The sequence below is a fragment of the Astyanax mexicanus genome, chromosome 17, assembly GCF_023375975.1.
Source record: "Astyanax mexicanus isolate ESR-SI-001 chromosome 17, AstMex3_surface, whole genome shotgun sequence".
Lineage (NCBI taxonomy): Eukaryota > Metazoa > Chordata > Actinopteri > Characiformes > Acestrorhamphidae > Astyanax > Astyanax mexicanus.
In genome coordinates this window covers 24,835,289-24,849,228 of record NC_064424.1, presented here as the reverse complement: position 1 = coordinate 24,849,228, position 13,940 = coordinate 24,835,289, and the positions used below count along the sequence as shown (strand labels likewise).

The 13,940-nt window shown below is 39.0% G+C and overlaps 1 protein-coding gene across 2 annotated transcripts in view; it reads left to right on the top strand.

Annotated features, from left to right (window-relative positions):
- The window catches only part of col5a1 (procollagen, type V, alpha 1), a 143,781-nt gene extending 132,978 nt beyond the window's left edge, over positions 1-10,803 (top strand). For both annotated transcript variants that reach the window (XM_022676453.2, XM_022676452.2), the window contains exons 65-66: positions 6,231-6,464; positions 8,099-10,803. In XM_022676453.2, the coding sequence (XP_022532174.2) occupies positions 6,231-6,464; positions 8,099-8,245 (381 nt within the window). In that variant the 3' untranslated portion in view covers positions 8,246-10,803. The remainder of the gene's footprint in view (positions 1-6,230; positions 6,465-8,098) is intronic.
- The last annotated feature ends 3,137 nt before the right edge of the window (positions 10,804-13,940 follow it).

The following is a 13,940-nucleotide window of genomic DNA, read 5'->3' as shown; positions in this document are numbered from 1 at the left end:
GAGTGCTTTCCTGGTTCAGCCACTGCTGACACGCGGCTGTGAACATGAGGTAATGTTTTCACGGCAGTGGGCTGGATGTTCACGCAGGGTGGGCAACTTGGCGGGTAATGGGGTGTGTGGAGTGGGTATGCACATGTGCACACACAAGACACTGACTGGACAGGTGTGAAAACGCTCTTTTTTACTCAGCAAATTAAGTTCTTATTCAGAAATCCTTACAACCAAGCTGAGATCTTTACAATAAGGTAAAAAAAAATTAAAAAAAATAAAAATTTATCATGCATTCTTTATTCCAGCGCCACAGGTTGTCTTCATCTCCCCTCAAACATTCAAGTATGTACTATTATTTTAATTGACACCAATAAAATAAAACTAATTGCATTTTACATTTCTTACATTCTTTCTTTTTTCATTCATTTATATAAAATATCTACTATAAAAACTTGCGTCTTCAGAAGAACAAGTGCGATTAATTGCAGTTAATCACAGAATATTGTCATGATTAATCTGATAAAAGTTCACCACTAATGTTAATGCAATATGGTACAGTACCATACAATTTGATACACTGTGATGCAATTCAGCACAATTTGAAATTTTTATTTTTTTTATTTTTATAATTTTATATAAAATTTTTCCAGTTTCTCCCCAATTTACACGGCCAATTACCCAACCCACTCATTAGGAATCCCCCTATCACTAGTAATGCCCCAACACACCAAGAGGGTGAAGACTAACACATGCTTCCTCTGATACATGTGAAGTCAGCCACCGCCTCTTTTCGGTTCCGATACATCAGCTCACCGTAGGAGTGATGTGAGGAGAGAGCCATATACCCACCCGGAGGGAGCAGGGCCAATTTTGCTCCCTCTGAGCGCCGGAGCTTGATAACAAAGAGCACAATTTGATATGCTTAAGTACAGTACAGTACTATGCAGTACCCTACAATTTATTATAAGATCATACAGTTTAATACACTGTGATTTAATTCAATACAGAACAGAAGTTTACGATACCATTCAGTACAAACAATACAATACACTCCCATACAATTTTATACAGTGTAATACTCTGTATAATATCATTACAGCAAAGAAGTCCAGTCTATGTCTTTGAGTGTGTTTGTGTGCATGTGTGTGTGTGTGTCATTCAGTCTTGTGCAAGGTCATTGATTAAGAACATGTAATGGTAAGTATAATGTGTGTGTGTGTGTGTGTGTTTGCATGGCATGTTTTCTGCATGGGTCTTGCTCACACAGTCAGTCCTCTGTGTGTGTGAAGGAGAGGAGGAGGAGATGGAGGTTTCTCACATGGGTTGGTATGGAGAAAACAAACATTTGCATATTTCTAATAATGCAAATGTTGCATCATACCACACAGAGAGAGAAAGAGCTAATCCTCGCATATTTGGAGTTTGTTGTTTGTTTGTTTGTCTGTTTTTGTGGATTACTGCTCCTTACTGAAGATTAGAAACATCTGATCAGAAAATTCAAAAGACAGATTTTTTCATTATTTCATTATTTTGTATTTGTTTATTTATTTATTTTTCATTAAGAGTGTTAAATATTTGTGCCGGGTGAAAGAATGGGTCTTGCTTGGGTTCCATCCTTAACACAGCAATATATCATACCTACAGACAGACAAAGGGACAGACAGGCAGATGAACAGACATTGTGTTCAGCACTGTTCTAGGAGCTATAAAAACAGTGTTTAATGTTTTTTATATTTTATGTATTTTATGTTTTAATAGACAGCTAAGTTAGGAGGCGACAGTATAACCAATCAAACTAAACCAAATTACAGTTTAAAATAATTAAAAACAATACATATTTTAAATTAGTACTTAAAAAAAGATGTATTGTAATGTAATAAAAGACAAACACCCACATATACTGTATATATAGTAAATTCTCCAACAATTAAAAATACAAAAAAGTGTTGTTTATTTTAAAGGACCATTAAGGATTATATTTCCACATATCAGGTTGCCAAGTATAGACAACAACATGCAAACAGTGTGCTTCTGCCAAAGAAACAAGCGAGCTGGCTATTATTCTACGGAACAGGTCATCACTCAGCTTCAGTAAGGTTCACTAACCATAGCTAGTAGTAGGGATTGTCATTTTGGATACTGAAAATGTATATATTCACTGATTAACTACAGAGTAACACTTGTGTCTGCTTGCCACTTTGTTAATCTGGCAACCCACAGGAGCTTTTGGATAGATCAGAAAAATCTCATCAGTGTTTGGAATTTGGACTCCTTTAGCCATTTCACACACACGCATTTATTACTGATTGCAATGGTAAAAAAATTGTTAAAACAATAGAGAAAAAGTTAAAACATCTTTCTGTCATCTTTCCAAACACAGCAAAAATAATAATCTTCAAAAAGTGAGCTTAACAAGTGATAGAAAACCTTCAATGGAAATGATTTTAATCAAAATGTCATTTTGGAGCATTTCTATTGGTTGATTCATCATAATAATTAGATATTACATATATAACTAATGCCTGATTTAAATTACAGTATGTCAAAAAGTTAAAAACATAAGATGACCTTTAGATAAATGGTAGGCAGATACTTTACCTTAAGTTTCCAAAAAAAAAAAAACATGCAAAGACAGACGCCCCAGATCCACACGATGCAGAGTTAAAGCTGTAGTTTCAGTGTCAGCACAGCTATTTGTTATTTTTGAACTCCATTAGGACAACAGAATGCAGCAAAGCCTCCGTTACACTCCACTGAGCTCTGATGGGCCGTGGTCACGGTGCAAGTACACCATTAGAGAAGCATTACAAAGACAGTGGAGCTGTTCGCTTCCGTTTTCCACCCGTATCCTCTGCTGTCAGGTAGTGCAAAAAACAATCAGGTGATTCCCTGCAAGACCCAGAGAGCCGGACTTCACAGAAGGCAGTCTTGTAGATAGACTTGGACTTCGAGAGCCTCTTGAGAGATTACTTGGTCTCTCGGACAACAAACTTAAGATCTCACTGCAGAGCGAAACACCAGACAAAAGATTCGACTATACACTTCACTAAGTTTTTCAGACCAGAGCCTAACGGTACGTTCACACTGCAGCGACGCAAAGCTTTTTTCACTCCGCTTTCCACAGTTTTCTACGGAGAGTGGCGTCAGAGTCGTAGCGGCGCAAATGAGGCAAAGCAAGTGGCAAAAAGTAGAGAGGTTTTCAACTTTATGCAAATGAGACGCTAGTTTCGCTAGGCAGTAGCCAATCAGCACCACATGGACAGGACTTTGTCACCACACAAGGCACAGGCTGAACTACAATGTGAGAAAATTGAGAGGCTTATTACAGCTCTTTCATGCTTCCCAGTACTCTACAATACCTCTCTGTATGATTACCAAAACATATTATGCTGTTATTCTTTTATTATCCGGTAAACCCTGCAAAAAAAAAATCCAGCTTAAGACCAGCAGGTCATAAAGAAAAAAAACCCTATGCTGGTCAAGAGTTAGATAACGAGCATATTTAGCAGAGTCCAGCGGGCGATAAAAGAACAACAGCGCCTGAACTACAGCTCTACACATTCTTGCTGGTGGTGGAGGAACATGCTTGCTCTTTGATGCAACACGGCTCAAAGCGGCAAGCGAATGGCAAAGAAAGCGATTGATGTTGCGTCGCTGCAGTGTGAAAGTAACGTTAAGATTAGACTTAGACTCGTATCTAAGTCTTGAAACCTAAATCACACTTTCACCCCAATGGCCCATGATTTGACTTGTAGACTAGAAGTTCAAGACTAAGACTCGAGATGTAAGACTTGAGATTTGACTCTACCCCAAAGCCATCACAGAATTACACCAAAGAGACATGACTTGTACTCAAGCCTTCTACCCAAGGCTTTTTTTGAACACTTTTTTCAGACTCAACTTACTTGAACTCCTCTTCCAGGGACTTGACTCAGACTCGCACACCTGGGACTCCATTCAGACTCACGACCCACAGACTTGACTTAAAATCCCACTCCAGATCCTCAATTTGGATTAGTTCTTCAGAGACTCGACTGAGATTTTCATCTGAAAGTCTCGGCTCAGACTTTCACACCATGGACTCACTTCAGACTCGTGGCCCACAGACTTAACTTGCACTCCCACTCAAGACTTGACTCTACTTCACACAGAAACTCAGAATCACATTAGAAAGACTTCACATAGACTTACAACTGACAGACTAGAATGAAAAACTTACTTCAGATACTCAGATTTGCACCCCAGAGATTCAGCAAAGACTCTAAGACAATCCAGGGACTCAATTGGGACTCACAGCCCTTAGACTTGACTTAAAATCTCATGGTAGAGACTCAACTTGACCTCCTGGTTTAGAGTCTCGACTCAGAATTGCCCATCAGAGGCTCGACTTTGACTTTTGGTGCCACAGACTCAACTTCATCTCTACTTCAACTCCTTCTTTAGGGATTTATCTCAGACTTGCATGCTAGAGACTCGGCTCAGAATATCAGATCACTGGCCCTATTTTAATCCCACTTTGGAGACTTTCATGCCACAAAGAGCCGTTGCCTGACAGCAACAAATTCATTGGTTGAAATAAATGAATAAATGTGAAGAGACTCCTAGATCTTGTGCTTTTACTCAGTCTTCATATCAGGTTCACACATAGGCACAACGTGCACCTTACATTTCTTAAATGCTGTAGTATAAATGTCAGCAAAGCTGTTAGTTGTTTTTGAGCCTCATTTGGACAACAGAATGCAGTTAAACCCCTTTGTTTCATTCCACTGATCACTGATGGGCTATTATCGTGGTGCAAGTAAATCATTAGAGAAGACAATGGAGCTGTTCACTTCTGTTTTCTGCCTGTTTCTTTGCTGTCAGGTAGTGCAAAAAAACAATTACGTGATTCCCTGCAAGACCCAGATTTGGTCACATCAAAAATTTAAGTCTCAGTCTTAGACTTGCAGTTGTATCTTTGAGATTGAAGTATGTGTGGCACTCACACATGAATGACAGAAGACTTGTGAGTCAGACTCACACATCAGGGGCTCGATTCAGACTCAAGACTAACTAACTCATACTGAAGTCCCACTTTAGTCCAGAGACTCAACATGAATTTGCAACATAGGTATTAACTTAGACTCCCTCGCTAAAGACTGGACTTAAGTTGCATCCCAATTACTCAACTTAACTCCAGATGTTCAGTTGTAACTTTTACTCCAAAGGTTTGACACAGACTCTCACATTAGGGACCCTACATGGGTTAATGGCCCACAGTCTTCAAATGAAATCTCAATCCAGAGACTCAACTTGACTAGAACTTCTACCTTAGAGATTTAACATAGATGTGCAGTCTGGACCAATGTCTCAGACTCATAGTCTATGGACTAAAATTGAACTTCTGCAGACACTTGACTTTTACACACTGTAGACTTGACTCAAACTTAGGCTTCACAGACCTAAAAACCTAATCTAGATGTCTGACTCAGCTTAAACTCCTACCTGAGGCACTGAAAGAAGACATTCACACTAGAGGCTCATCTCAAACGCACAGTCCACAAACTCGAGATTGCCTTCAAATGTCAGAGACTCAAGATTCAACCAACACACACCTTAAAGACTTGAGACTCCATCTCAGACTCACAGTCCACAAACTCAAGATTGCCCTCAAAAGCAAGAGACTCAATACTCAACAAATACACATCCTAGACTTGAGACTTCATCTCAGGCTCAAGAGTCCATAAACTCAAGATTGCGCTCAAATGCCAGACTCAAGACTTAACCAACAAATACCTTAGATACTTGAGACTCCATCTCAGACTCACAGTTCACAAACTGGAGCTTGCACTCAAATGCTAGAGACTCAAGACTCAACCAACAAATACCTTAGAGACTTGAGACTACATCTCAGGCTCAGAGTCCATAAACTTAAGATTGCACTCATATGCCTAAGACTCAAGACTCAACCAACTCACACCTTAGAGACTTGAGACTACCTTTCAGGCTCACAGACCACAAACTCGAAATTACACTTACAGTATATGCCCGAGACTCAAGACTCAACCAGTGCACACCTTAGAGATTTGAGACTCCATCTCAGACTCACAGTTCATAAACTCGAAATTGCCCTCTGTTGTCCAGTCATTTAAATTAAATGAAAAGAGGTGTGATGTGTAGTTTTCAAATGACCCTGTATGTTTTCCTAAGGTCTGTTCAGGAAACTAGACCACAGTTTTTCTTTTCATCTCCACCTATAGCTCTCCTACGCGGATGCTGAAGGAAACCCCATCGGTGTGGTCCAGATGACATTCCTGCGCTTGCTAAGTGCCAGTGCCCGTCAGAACCTCACCTACAACTGCTACCAGTCCGTAGCCTGGCACGACCAGGATCTTGACTCGTACGACAAGGCCATCCGATTCCTGGGCTCCAACGATGAGGAGATGTCCTACGACAACAACCCCTACATCAGAGCTGCAGTAGATGGATGCGCGGTGAGTTAATTGGTTGCTTCAGAGTGTTCAGAAGTATGGACAAGGAGAATAAAGTTTTATCACTTGTAGAATTTTAGAATTTTTTTAAAAACTGGTTGAATTCACCAAAAAGCTTTGTAAACCTTTGAAAAATTAAATATTAAGTGTAGGTTATATTTGTGCCACATTGGTCACCCTTCAAACTACACTTTTAAAAAATAAAAATGGTGATGCAAAGGGTTATTTGAGTTCATGTTCCATGAAGTGGTTCCATGAAGTGGTTCTTCCATGTCATTGCTTAGAGACTCCTTTGGAGCAGCCTCTCTAGAGGTGTGAGTGGGAAGAACCCCTTCTTTATCCCCATTAAAAAGTGGTCCTTCAACCATATTCACCATTTGTTGGACACAGATTTGGTCACAACTTGCCCACACATACTCACTAGTTGAGTCAAGTGAGCACACGTGCAAAAGTGGCAAAGGGGCAATGTCCACTGGAGACGTGGGTCTTTGCAGCTCAGAATTGTGCCAGTTTCAAAAGGTTGCTGGGCGTATCAAAATGACAGTGATGCGTCAAATGTTGGGCATTCTGACAGGAAGACAATGTGCAGAGAGTAAATAAAACCACAGATTTAATTACCCAACTCTCACCCTTAACCACAGCCATTTGTGGCTAGTCAATTCCATTCATCAGCTTTTATGTCACAACGTTTGTAAGCGTTGCACAATTCTGAACAATTCTGAAAGTTTACAAGCTGGCATTTTTTTTGCAGTTTAATTTGCCCATTACCTACCCAGAGGTGGAGCGGCTTAAAGGAGAAACCCAGTTTGAAAGGGACTTGAGGTGTAGTGAAGCATGAAAACACGTAGGAACTTTTGACGAATAGCCCAATTTTCATTCATCACCAGCATTCTAACATACAGCGTTTGTATCCAATGCTCCCAACAGGCTTACAATGCTAGCAATGATAGGGGCATAGTGTTTCACATGTGAACAAATCACAATTTTTATACTATCAACAAGCTCAAAGCTCTGACATTTCATTCGAGGCGATTTCTTTGCATTGGCAATGCTAAGTCTCTATCACTATCACTACCATTGTAAGCCTGTTAGGAGCACACCTTAGAGACTTGAGACTTCATTCTAGACTTCCAATACATGGACTTGATTTAAACTCCTGCTCATGAGACTTAACTTTCTCGAAATTCGTACTTATACCCCAGGGGATTGACTTAGCTTGGACTCATGACTTATTGGCTCAACTTGTACTTCTGCTCCAGAAACTCCAGAAACCTGAACAGGCATACAATGCTAGCGATAGGGGCATCATTTTGGGAAAACAGCCTGTTGGGAGCATTGGCTAATTGCGCTGTATTTTGGAATACTGGGGAAGAATGGAAGTGGGCTATTTGACAAAAGTCCATTTCTCACCAGATTTTTCATTTAAGGGTCTTGCTCACAGGCCCAACAGTGGCAGTAACTTGTCAAACTCAGGTGCCAAACCCACTGTCCCCCTAAAAGGTTCTTCACATTCACACTTTCCTTTTAAAATAATGGTTCTTCAGGTAACTAGTGGTAAACCTAAAAAAGTCAAGTGTTTTTTAGGCACTGTTTTGTCTTAAAACTTATTGTTACTCTTTTTTTTCCTCATCCCGCAGTTGAAAAAGGGCTACGAAAAGACTGTTCTTGAGATCAACACGCCCAAAGTGGAGCAGGTACCGTTCGTCGACATCATGTTCAACGACTTCGGCGGAGCGACGCAGAAGTTTGGCTTCGAGGTCGGCCCGGCCTGCTTCATCGGCTAAGACTGTTTGTTCACTGAGCGCACCGAAAAAGAGCAAAACAACAAAAAAAAAAAACAACAACATCCAATCGTATTCCTTCTCTCAGAAAAAAAAAAACTAAACAAAACACAAGAAAGGAAAAAGGCAACGTATTTGTAAAGTTTTATAAAGTTTTGTGTTTCCAAACAGATCACAGAAAGGATAAAAGCAATTGAGGAATGGCGTTCTAAACATAGATGATCACGATCACAAAGTTCATCACGAAAGATCAATCAAAAGATCAGCAACCTTTCCAACCTCGATGTTGCACCCTCTCTCCGTCACATGCAAGTTTTGAAACTGGATGAGTCAAATGCTAGCTAAACTCTCTCTGAACTTTCTGCTACGCCCCACCCCCCCCAAACCCCAACCCCTACCCCAACTTTCTGAGCTAGATTCTGACTGTTAGCCACTTTAGCCCCACCCAGCTCATCTACTCATGCTGTATAGACTTAGTATAGAGCAGCCATGTTCCTCCTTTCTTGATGTACTTCCTTCAGGTTGGAAGCTTCTTCACATGTATCTTGCTTGTGTTTGCTTCCGCCTAGTCTTCGGCCGTTGATTTCGACAAGCTTTGTGGGGTTTTTTTGTGCATATTTGTCTTACCGTTCTCTCCGGAATGGTGCTTATATATAAATATATATAAATATTTTTTGTATGTTTGTAAGTACTTTCTGTATATTTTTTCTGGATTTTTTTTTTTTTTTAATGTTCTGGCTTCAAAACATGCATGTGAACCATTGGGCGAAAAGGACACTTCCATACTCTCTCCCTTGACCAAATATATCAATATATCGGTGAGCCTTGACGACATAAAAAAAAAAGACGAAATAAAGGAAACATCCAGAACCAAAGAAAAAAAAAGAAAAAGCATGAAGTCTTATTGCAGGTGTGACTTTTTTTTTGTTGCTGGGATTTTTTTGTAACTTTTGTGACAATAAAAAGTCCGAATCATCATGTGAGCAATTAATGAATTGTTTATAAATAACTCTTGCGAACAAAAGACTTGCGGGCTCTCTTACGTGACGGGGCCAGCCGGCTCAGCATCTGAGCGATTGCATCTTTTATCCTTTTTCTTTCAACATTCTTGCGTCTGTCAGAACGAGGAAAAACCCCCTCAAAAAAAAAAAACTAAAGCATGCAAGATGGGAGACGGTGTCACTAAGGAAACACAATATCTGTAAACTAGGTGCTATTTCCTTCTGCCTGTGGTGCTATATACATATATATATATAAATATATATATTTCTCCTTTTCGTTTTTTTTTGTTTGTTTGTTTGTTTGTTTATTTGTTTAAATTTTTCAATTCGTCAGCAAATCGTGTTGATTTCCATGTCCTCTTGATTTTCCATTTCTTCCAACAATATTTTTTTTTCACTGATTATCCAGACCTGTGTCTTTATTGTTTTGGGGAAATATCTTTATGCATGCCAATCCATTCATATTCATAGTGATTAAGAAAACAAAAGCCTTTTTTTCATCGTTACTAATCTCTCATCTTTACTTTAGCCTTCTGCCCAAACATGTTAAGATGTTGTGGAACATTTTCAGTATGCAGTACGCAGATCTATTTCTAATTAGGAGCTTTAGATTTAGACTGTAGCGTAAGGTCATGTAATCTAGTCCTCCATAGCACATTTGTCGTAATTGTCGCCGGTTTACAGTGTTTTTAAAATTCCTCGCGGAATTTTTTTATTCCGCTACAGAAACGAGTGCAATGAATCAAAGCCTCTCTGTTAGCGTAACCTTATACTTCCTTCCTGCCAAAGATATTAAACTATCAAACTTCACGTAAACGTATTTAAACTTCACGTAAATTTAACGTAAGGTTACGTACACTTGAGGTAGCTAGATAAAGATAGATTTTCCCTATATATTCCCAATAATCTATATCGTCACACGCATTAGGCATAAATTATATTACACATTAGAGGCTTGGATTACAAACATTCTTTAATTTAGTTTTTTTTTTTTTGTCATTTTTTTGTTTGTTAGTTATTTTTTTTTCAGAGCATTTTATTTGCGCTTTTTCTTTTTTTGCCTTGATTTCCTCCTTTTTGCCACTAGCGATGTCTCTTATGCACTCTACGTCAGCTTACACCACTATGCCGGCTACTGCCAAACTTACTGCCCTTTTTATTTCTGCATTTTTTTAGCTTCTATTCATTTTAAATATGAATTTTAAACTTGAACAGCTTCTTAAAGACGATTAATAACGTGGACAAAAAACAAATTGTCAACATCATTTTTTTTATTATATATATATAAAAAAAAACACATTTCTGTAAATTTCCAAAACCAGCAGTGATGCTGCCATTTAATATTTTCTGTTTTTTGTTTTTTTTTGTTTGTTTTTGGGTTTGATTTTTTTTTTTTTTTGTAATATTTGTCTATTTGTTTGTCTGTTTTAAGGTCTTGTTAAACCTGTGTAAGAGAGGATAGAAGATATATTGGTTTTGTGTCAATAAATTCAAGTTTACTGTGGCCACCCACCCTTTGTATGTCTTTTGAAGCATTAAAAAAATCTGTATGCATGAAAATGACGAAAGCTTTTTTTCTCTTAACGTTATACCCCACAGTTGATTTTGGTTGGTCCCTGATGCGTTTTTTAATGACCAATACCAGTATATATATATATATATATATACATTTCCCGTGCTCAGACTGAATTATCCTTAATTGTGAAATGGAGAGAGAGCCAGGATGTTGTAACTCTCTACCAAAGATGATGTTCTTCTGTAGTATATTTATTGTATTATTTAAAAAAAACAATAATAAATGTCAATTGATACCAGTAGTCTTACCATGACCCACACTCTTTATCCCTGATACAGCAATATTACCAATGGGAAAGCCAGTAGATCACTGCTGGCTTTACATGATGGAGCCGTCTGATCACCTGAATACCAACCGTTGGTTTATACTGGGGTAGAATGGAAGTTCTTTTGGTGAAGGGGTGGTGAATGCAACATTGTACAAGACGCTGTTGTCTTGGCGCCATGAAGATCAGCGATTTGTTGTCACAAGTCACCAGATCAGAAGGCCTGGTGTTCATTGGGTTAAATGCAATTTCATACTTTTTATACTGCCATGCCAGGTGTTCTTGATCTTTCACGTGATCTTCTTTCATTACAGGCACTTTGACAGCCCAACATTACATTAATAAGGTCCTGCAACTAGGGATTCAACCATTTTTTGAATGCACACTCTTTGAGAGCACTATTCCAACAGGATAATCCTCGAAGATATGCCTTCAAGATATGGATGCTATGCCATGGCCAGTTGGATGCACTATCTACAGTCCACACCTTCTGCAAAATCGGTATCAGCATGTGAATGTGTGAATAGTTCAAGCTGCATAACATGGATTATCTCAGGACAACGTTAGGAACCTCTACAACTCCATACCAAGACGTCTGACATGTTGCGTTACACTTGTATTATGTATAGCTATATATGTATAGCTCAATAAATTCTGCCCATTTCAGTCTAAATTTGTAATTATTTATTGTTTGTGGTGACCTTTAATCTTCCTTCTGATTAGAACTGCAGTTCAACACTTCCTTCTGGGTGCATCTTTTTGTTTGATAATGTATGTATTATATTTATAATTCTATAGTTAAAGACCACACACATGCAAAAGTGTGCAAAGGCATCAGTTTTACGAATTACAGCTGAGGAACAGGATCCCCAGGCATGATTCTGCACCACCATAATTTACCCAGTCCTCACTGAGGAACAGCATCCCTACAACATGAAACTGCTTGACCCTATTTTTGGGGTTGAATACTTTTGCACGGTGGTACTGAGAAACTGCACAGGAGGTGCATAGACTCCTTACCTTTAGCTTCACCTTATGAAATGAAAAACACCTGCAAGTTCATGCTGCCTACAATAAAAGCAAGCTGCTCAGATTCAGAGAAAGCAAAACATCCATAAAGTGCTATACTACCGGCACCATGTTTAAAAGATGGCAGGGTGTTCTTGCTGTGAAATAGCAGCGTCAGCTTCAAGGGGCTTGAGTTGTCCTGAAGGGTACACTTTGTACTGATTCATAGAACATTGTCTTAAAAAGCTCTCTTGGAATTATGCTGGTGCTTAGCCGAGGCCTCTGAAATGTTCTCCTGGAGTCCCTTAATGTTCTCCTGGGGAATTTTGTGACTACCTGGATGATCTGCTGCTATTGTAAGGCTTGACACTTGGACATTTTTTATTAATTAATTTTTTTTTTTCAAACTATTTGTATATACAGTACTGTGCAAAAGTTTCTGACGCCTGTGATTTTTCAAACTGCATTTAACAATTTAACCTCGTACATTAATAACTGCAATTAATATTCAAGCAGAAAGGCATGATTTTGCACCACCATGTTCATTAAAACATTTCCAAAGCCCTCCTTATTGAGTATGCTTTATATTTATCATCATACCAAAACCTGGTTTGGTAAATTGTTGCTTAATGATGTCAGCTGAGCAAGTGATGGAATTGAACACATTCCCTGGGGTACTACCTGGGGTTGTCCAGGAAACACCTAGAACTAAACTTTGTCATTCAGACTACCTCACAGGATAATTACTTTTTTTCAAAAGTAAGAGATCAGAATCAGAATCACTTTATTTTGCCAAGAATGTTACACATGCATGGAATTTGGCTTGCTGACAGCAACACATGTATGACTTACACAGTTCCACAGACTATTGACAAACATTACGCAACAGAAGTACTTTAAAATGTACTATAAACAATAAATGGAATAGAAATATAGTTAAAAGTACTAAAGTAACAAAATAGCAGAACTCAAAAGAAACACAGTGTAGAAGAGTTAGGGATAAAGGTACAATACTCGGAAATGGGGAACAGAAACGGGGGTACTTATACAAAGGGAGACAGGAAATGACAATTGGAACAGTAGGGTGAGCCGGAATGGCAAAGCGACACTGTTGAGAAGATGACTGTCAACTTAGAAACAACCTTATCATTCCAAACGAATAACTAACATCTGCACTTGCTGACTAGCAGCTGCCACTAACAGAAGGCACTAAATGACGGTAGCTCTACAGAAAGCCATTACCCACAAATGTGGAACAGTGGTAAACCTTCCCAGGAGTGGACCGGCCGACCAAAATTACCCCAAGAGCACAGCAACGACTCATCCAAGAGGTCACAAAAGGCTTCACTTGCCTCAGTTTAGGTCAGCATTCATGACTCCACCATAAAAAAGAGATAAAAATGCCAAAATGGCCTGCATGGCAAAGTGCCAAGACTTAAACTTGCCACTGCTGAGCAAAAAAAAACATCTCAACAGGCTCTTCTTAAATTTGCCAGAAAACATCTTGATGACTTTTGGGGCGTTTTCTACTCTGAAGAGGACTGAAGAGGCAAAAGTTGACAAATCTTTTTGGAATGTGTGTGTCTCATTACATCTGGCATTAAAAGTTACACCGCACTTCAGAAAAAGAAAATCATACCTACAGTAAAGCATGGTGGTGGTAGCGTGATGATGGTTTAGAGCTATTTTGCTGCTTCAGGACCTGGAAGACTTGCTGTGATCAATGGAACCATGAATTCTACCAAAAAAATCTTAAAGAAATAATGTCTCGCCATTTGTTTGTGACCTCAAGCTGAAACGAACTTGGGTTCTGCAGCAGGACAATGATCCAAAACACACCCTAAACAC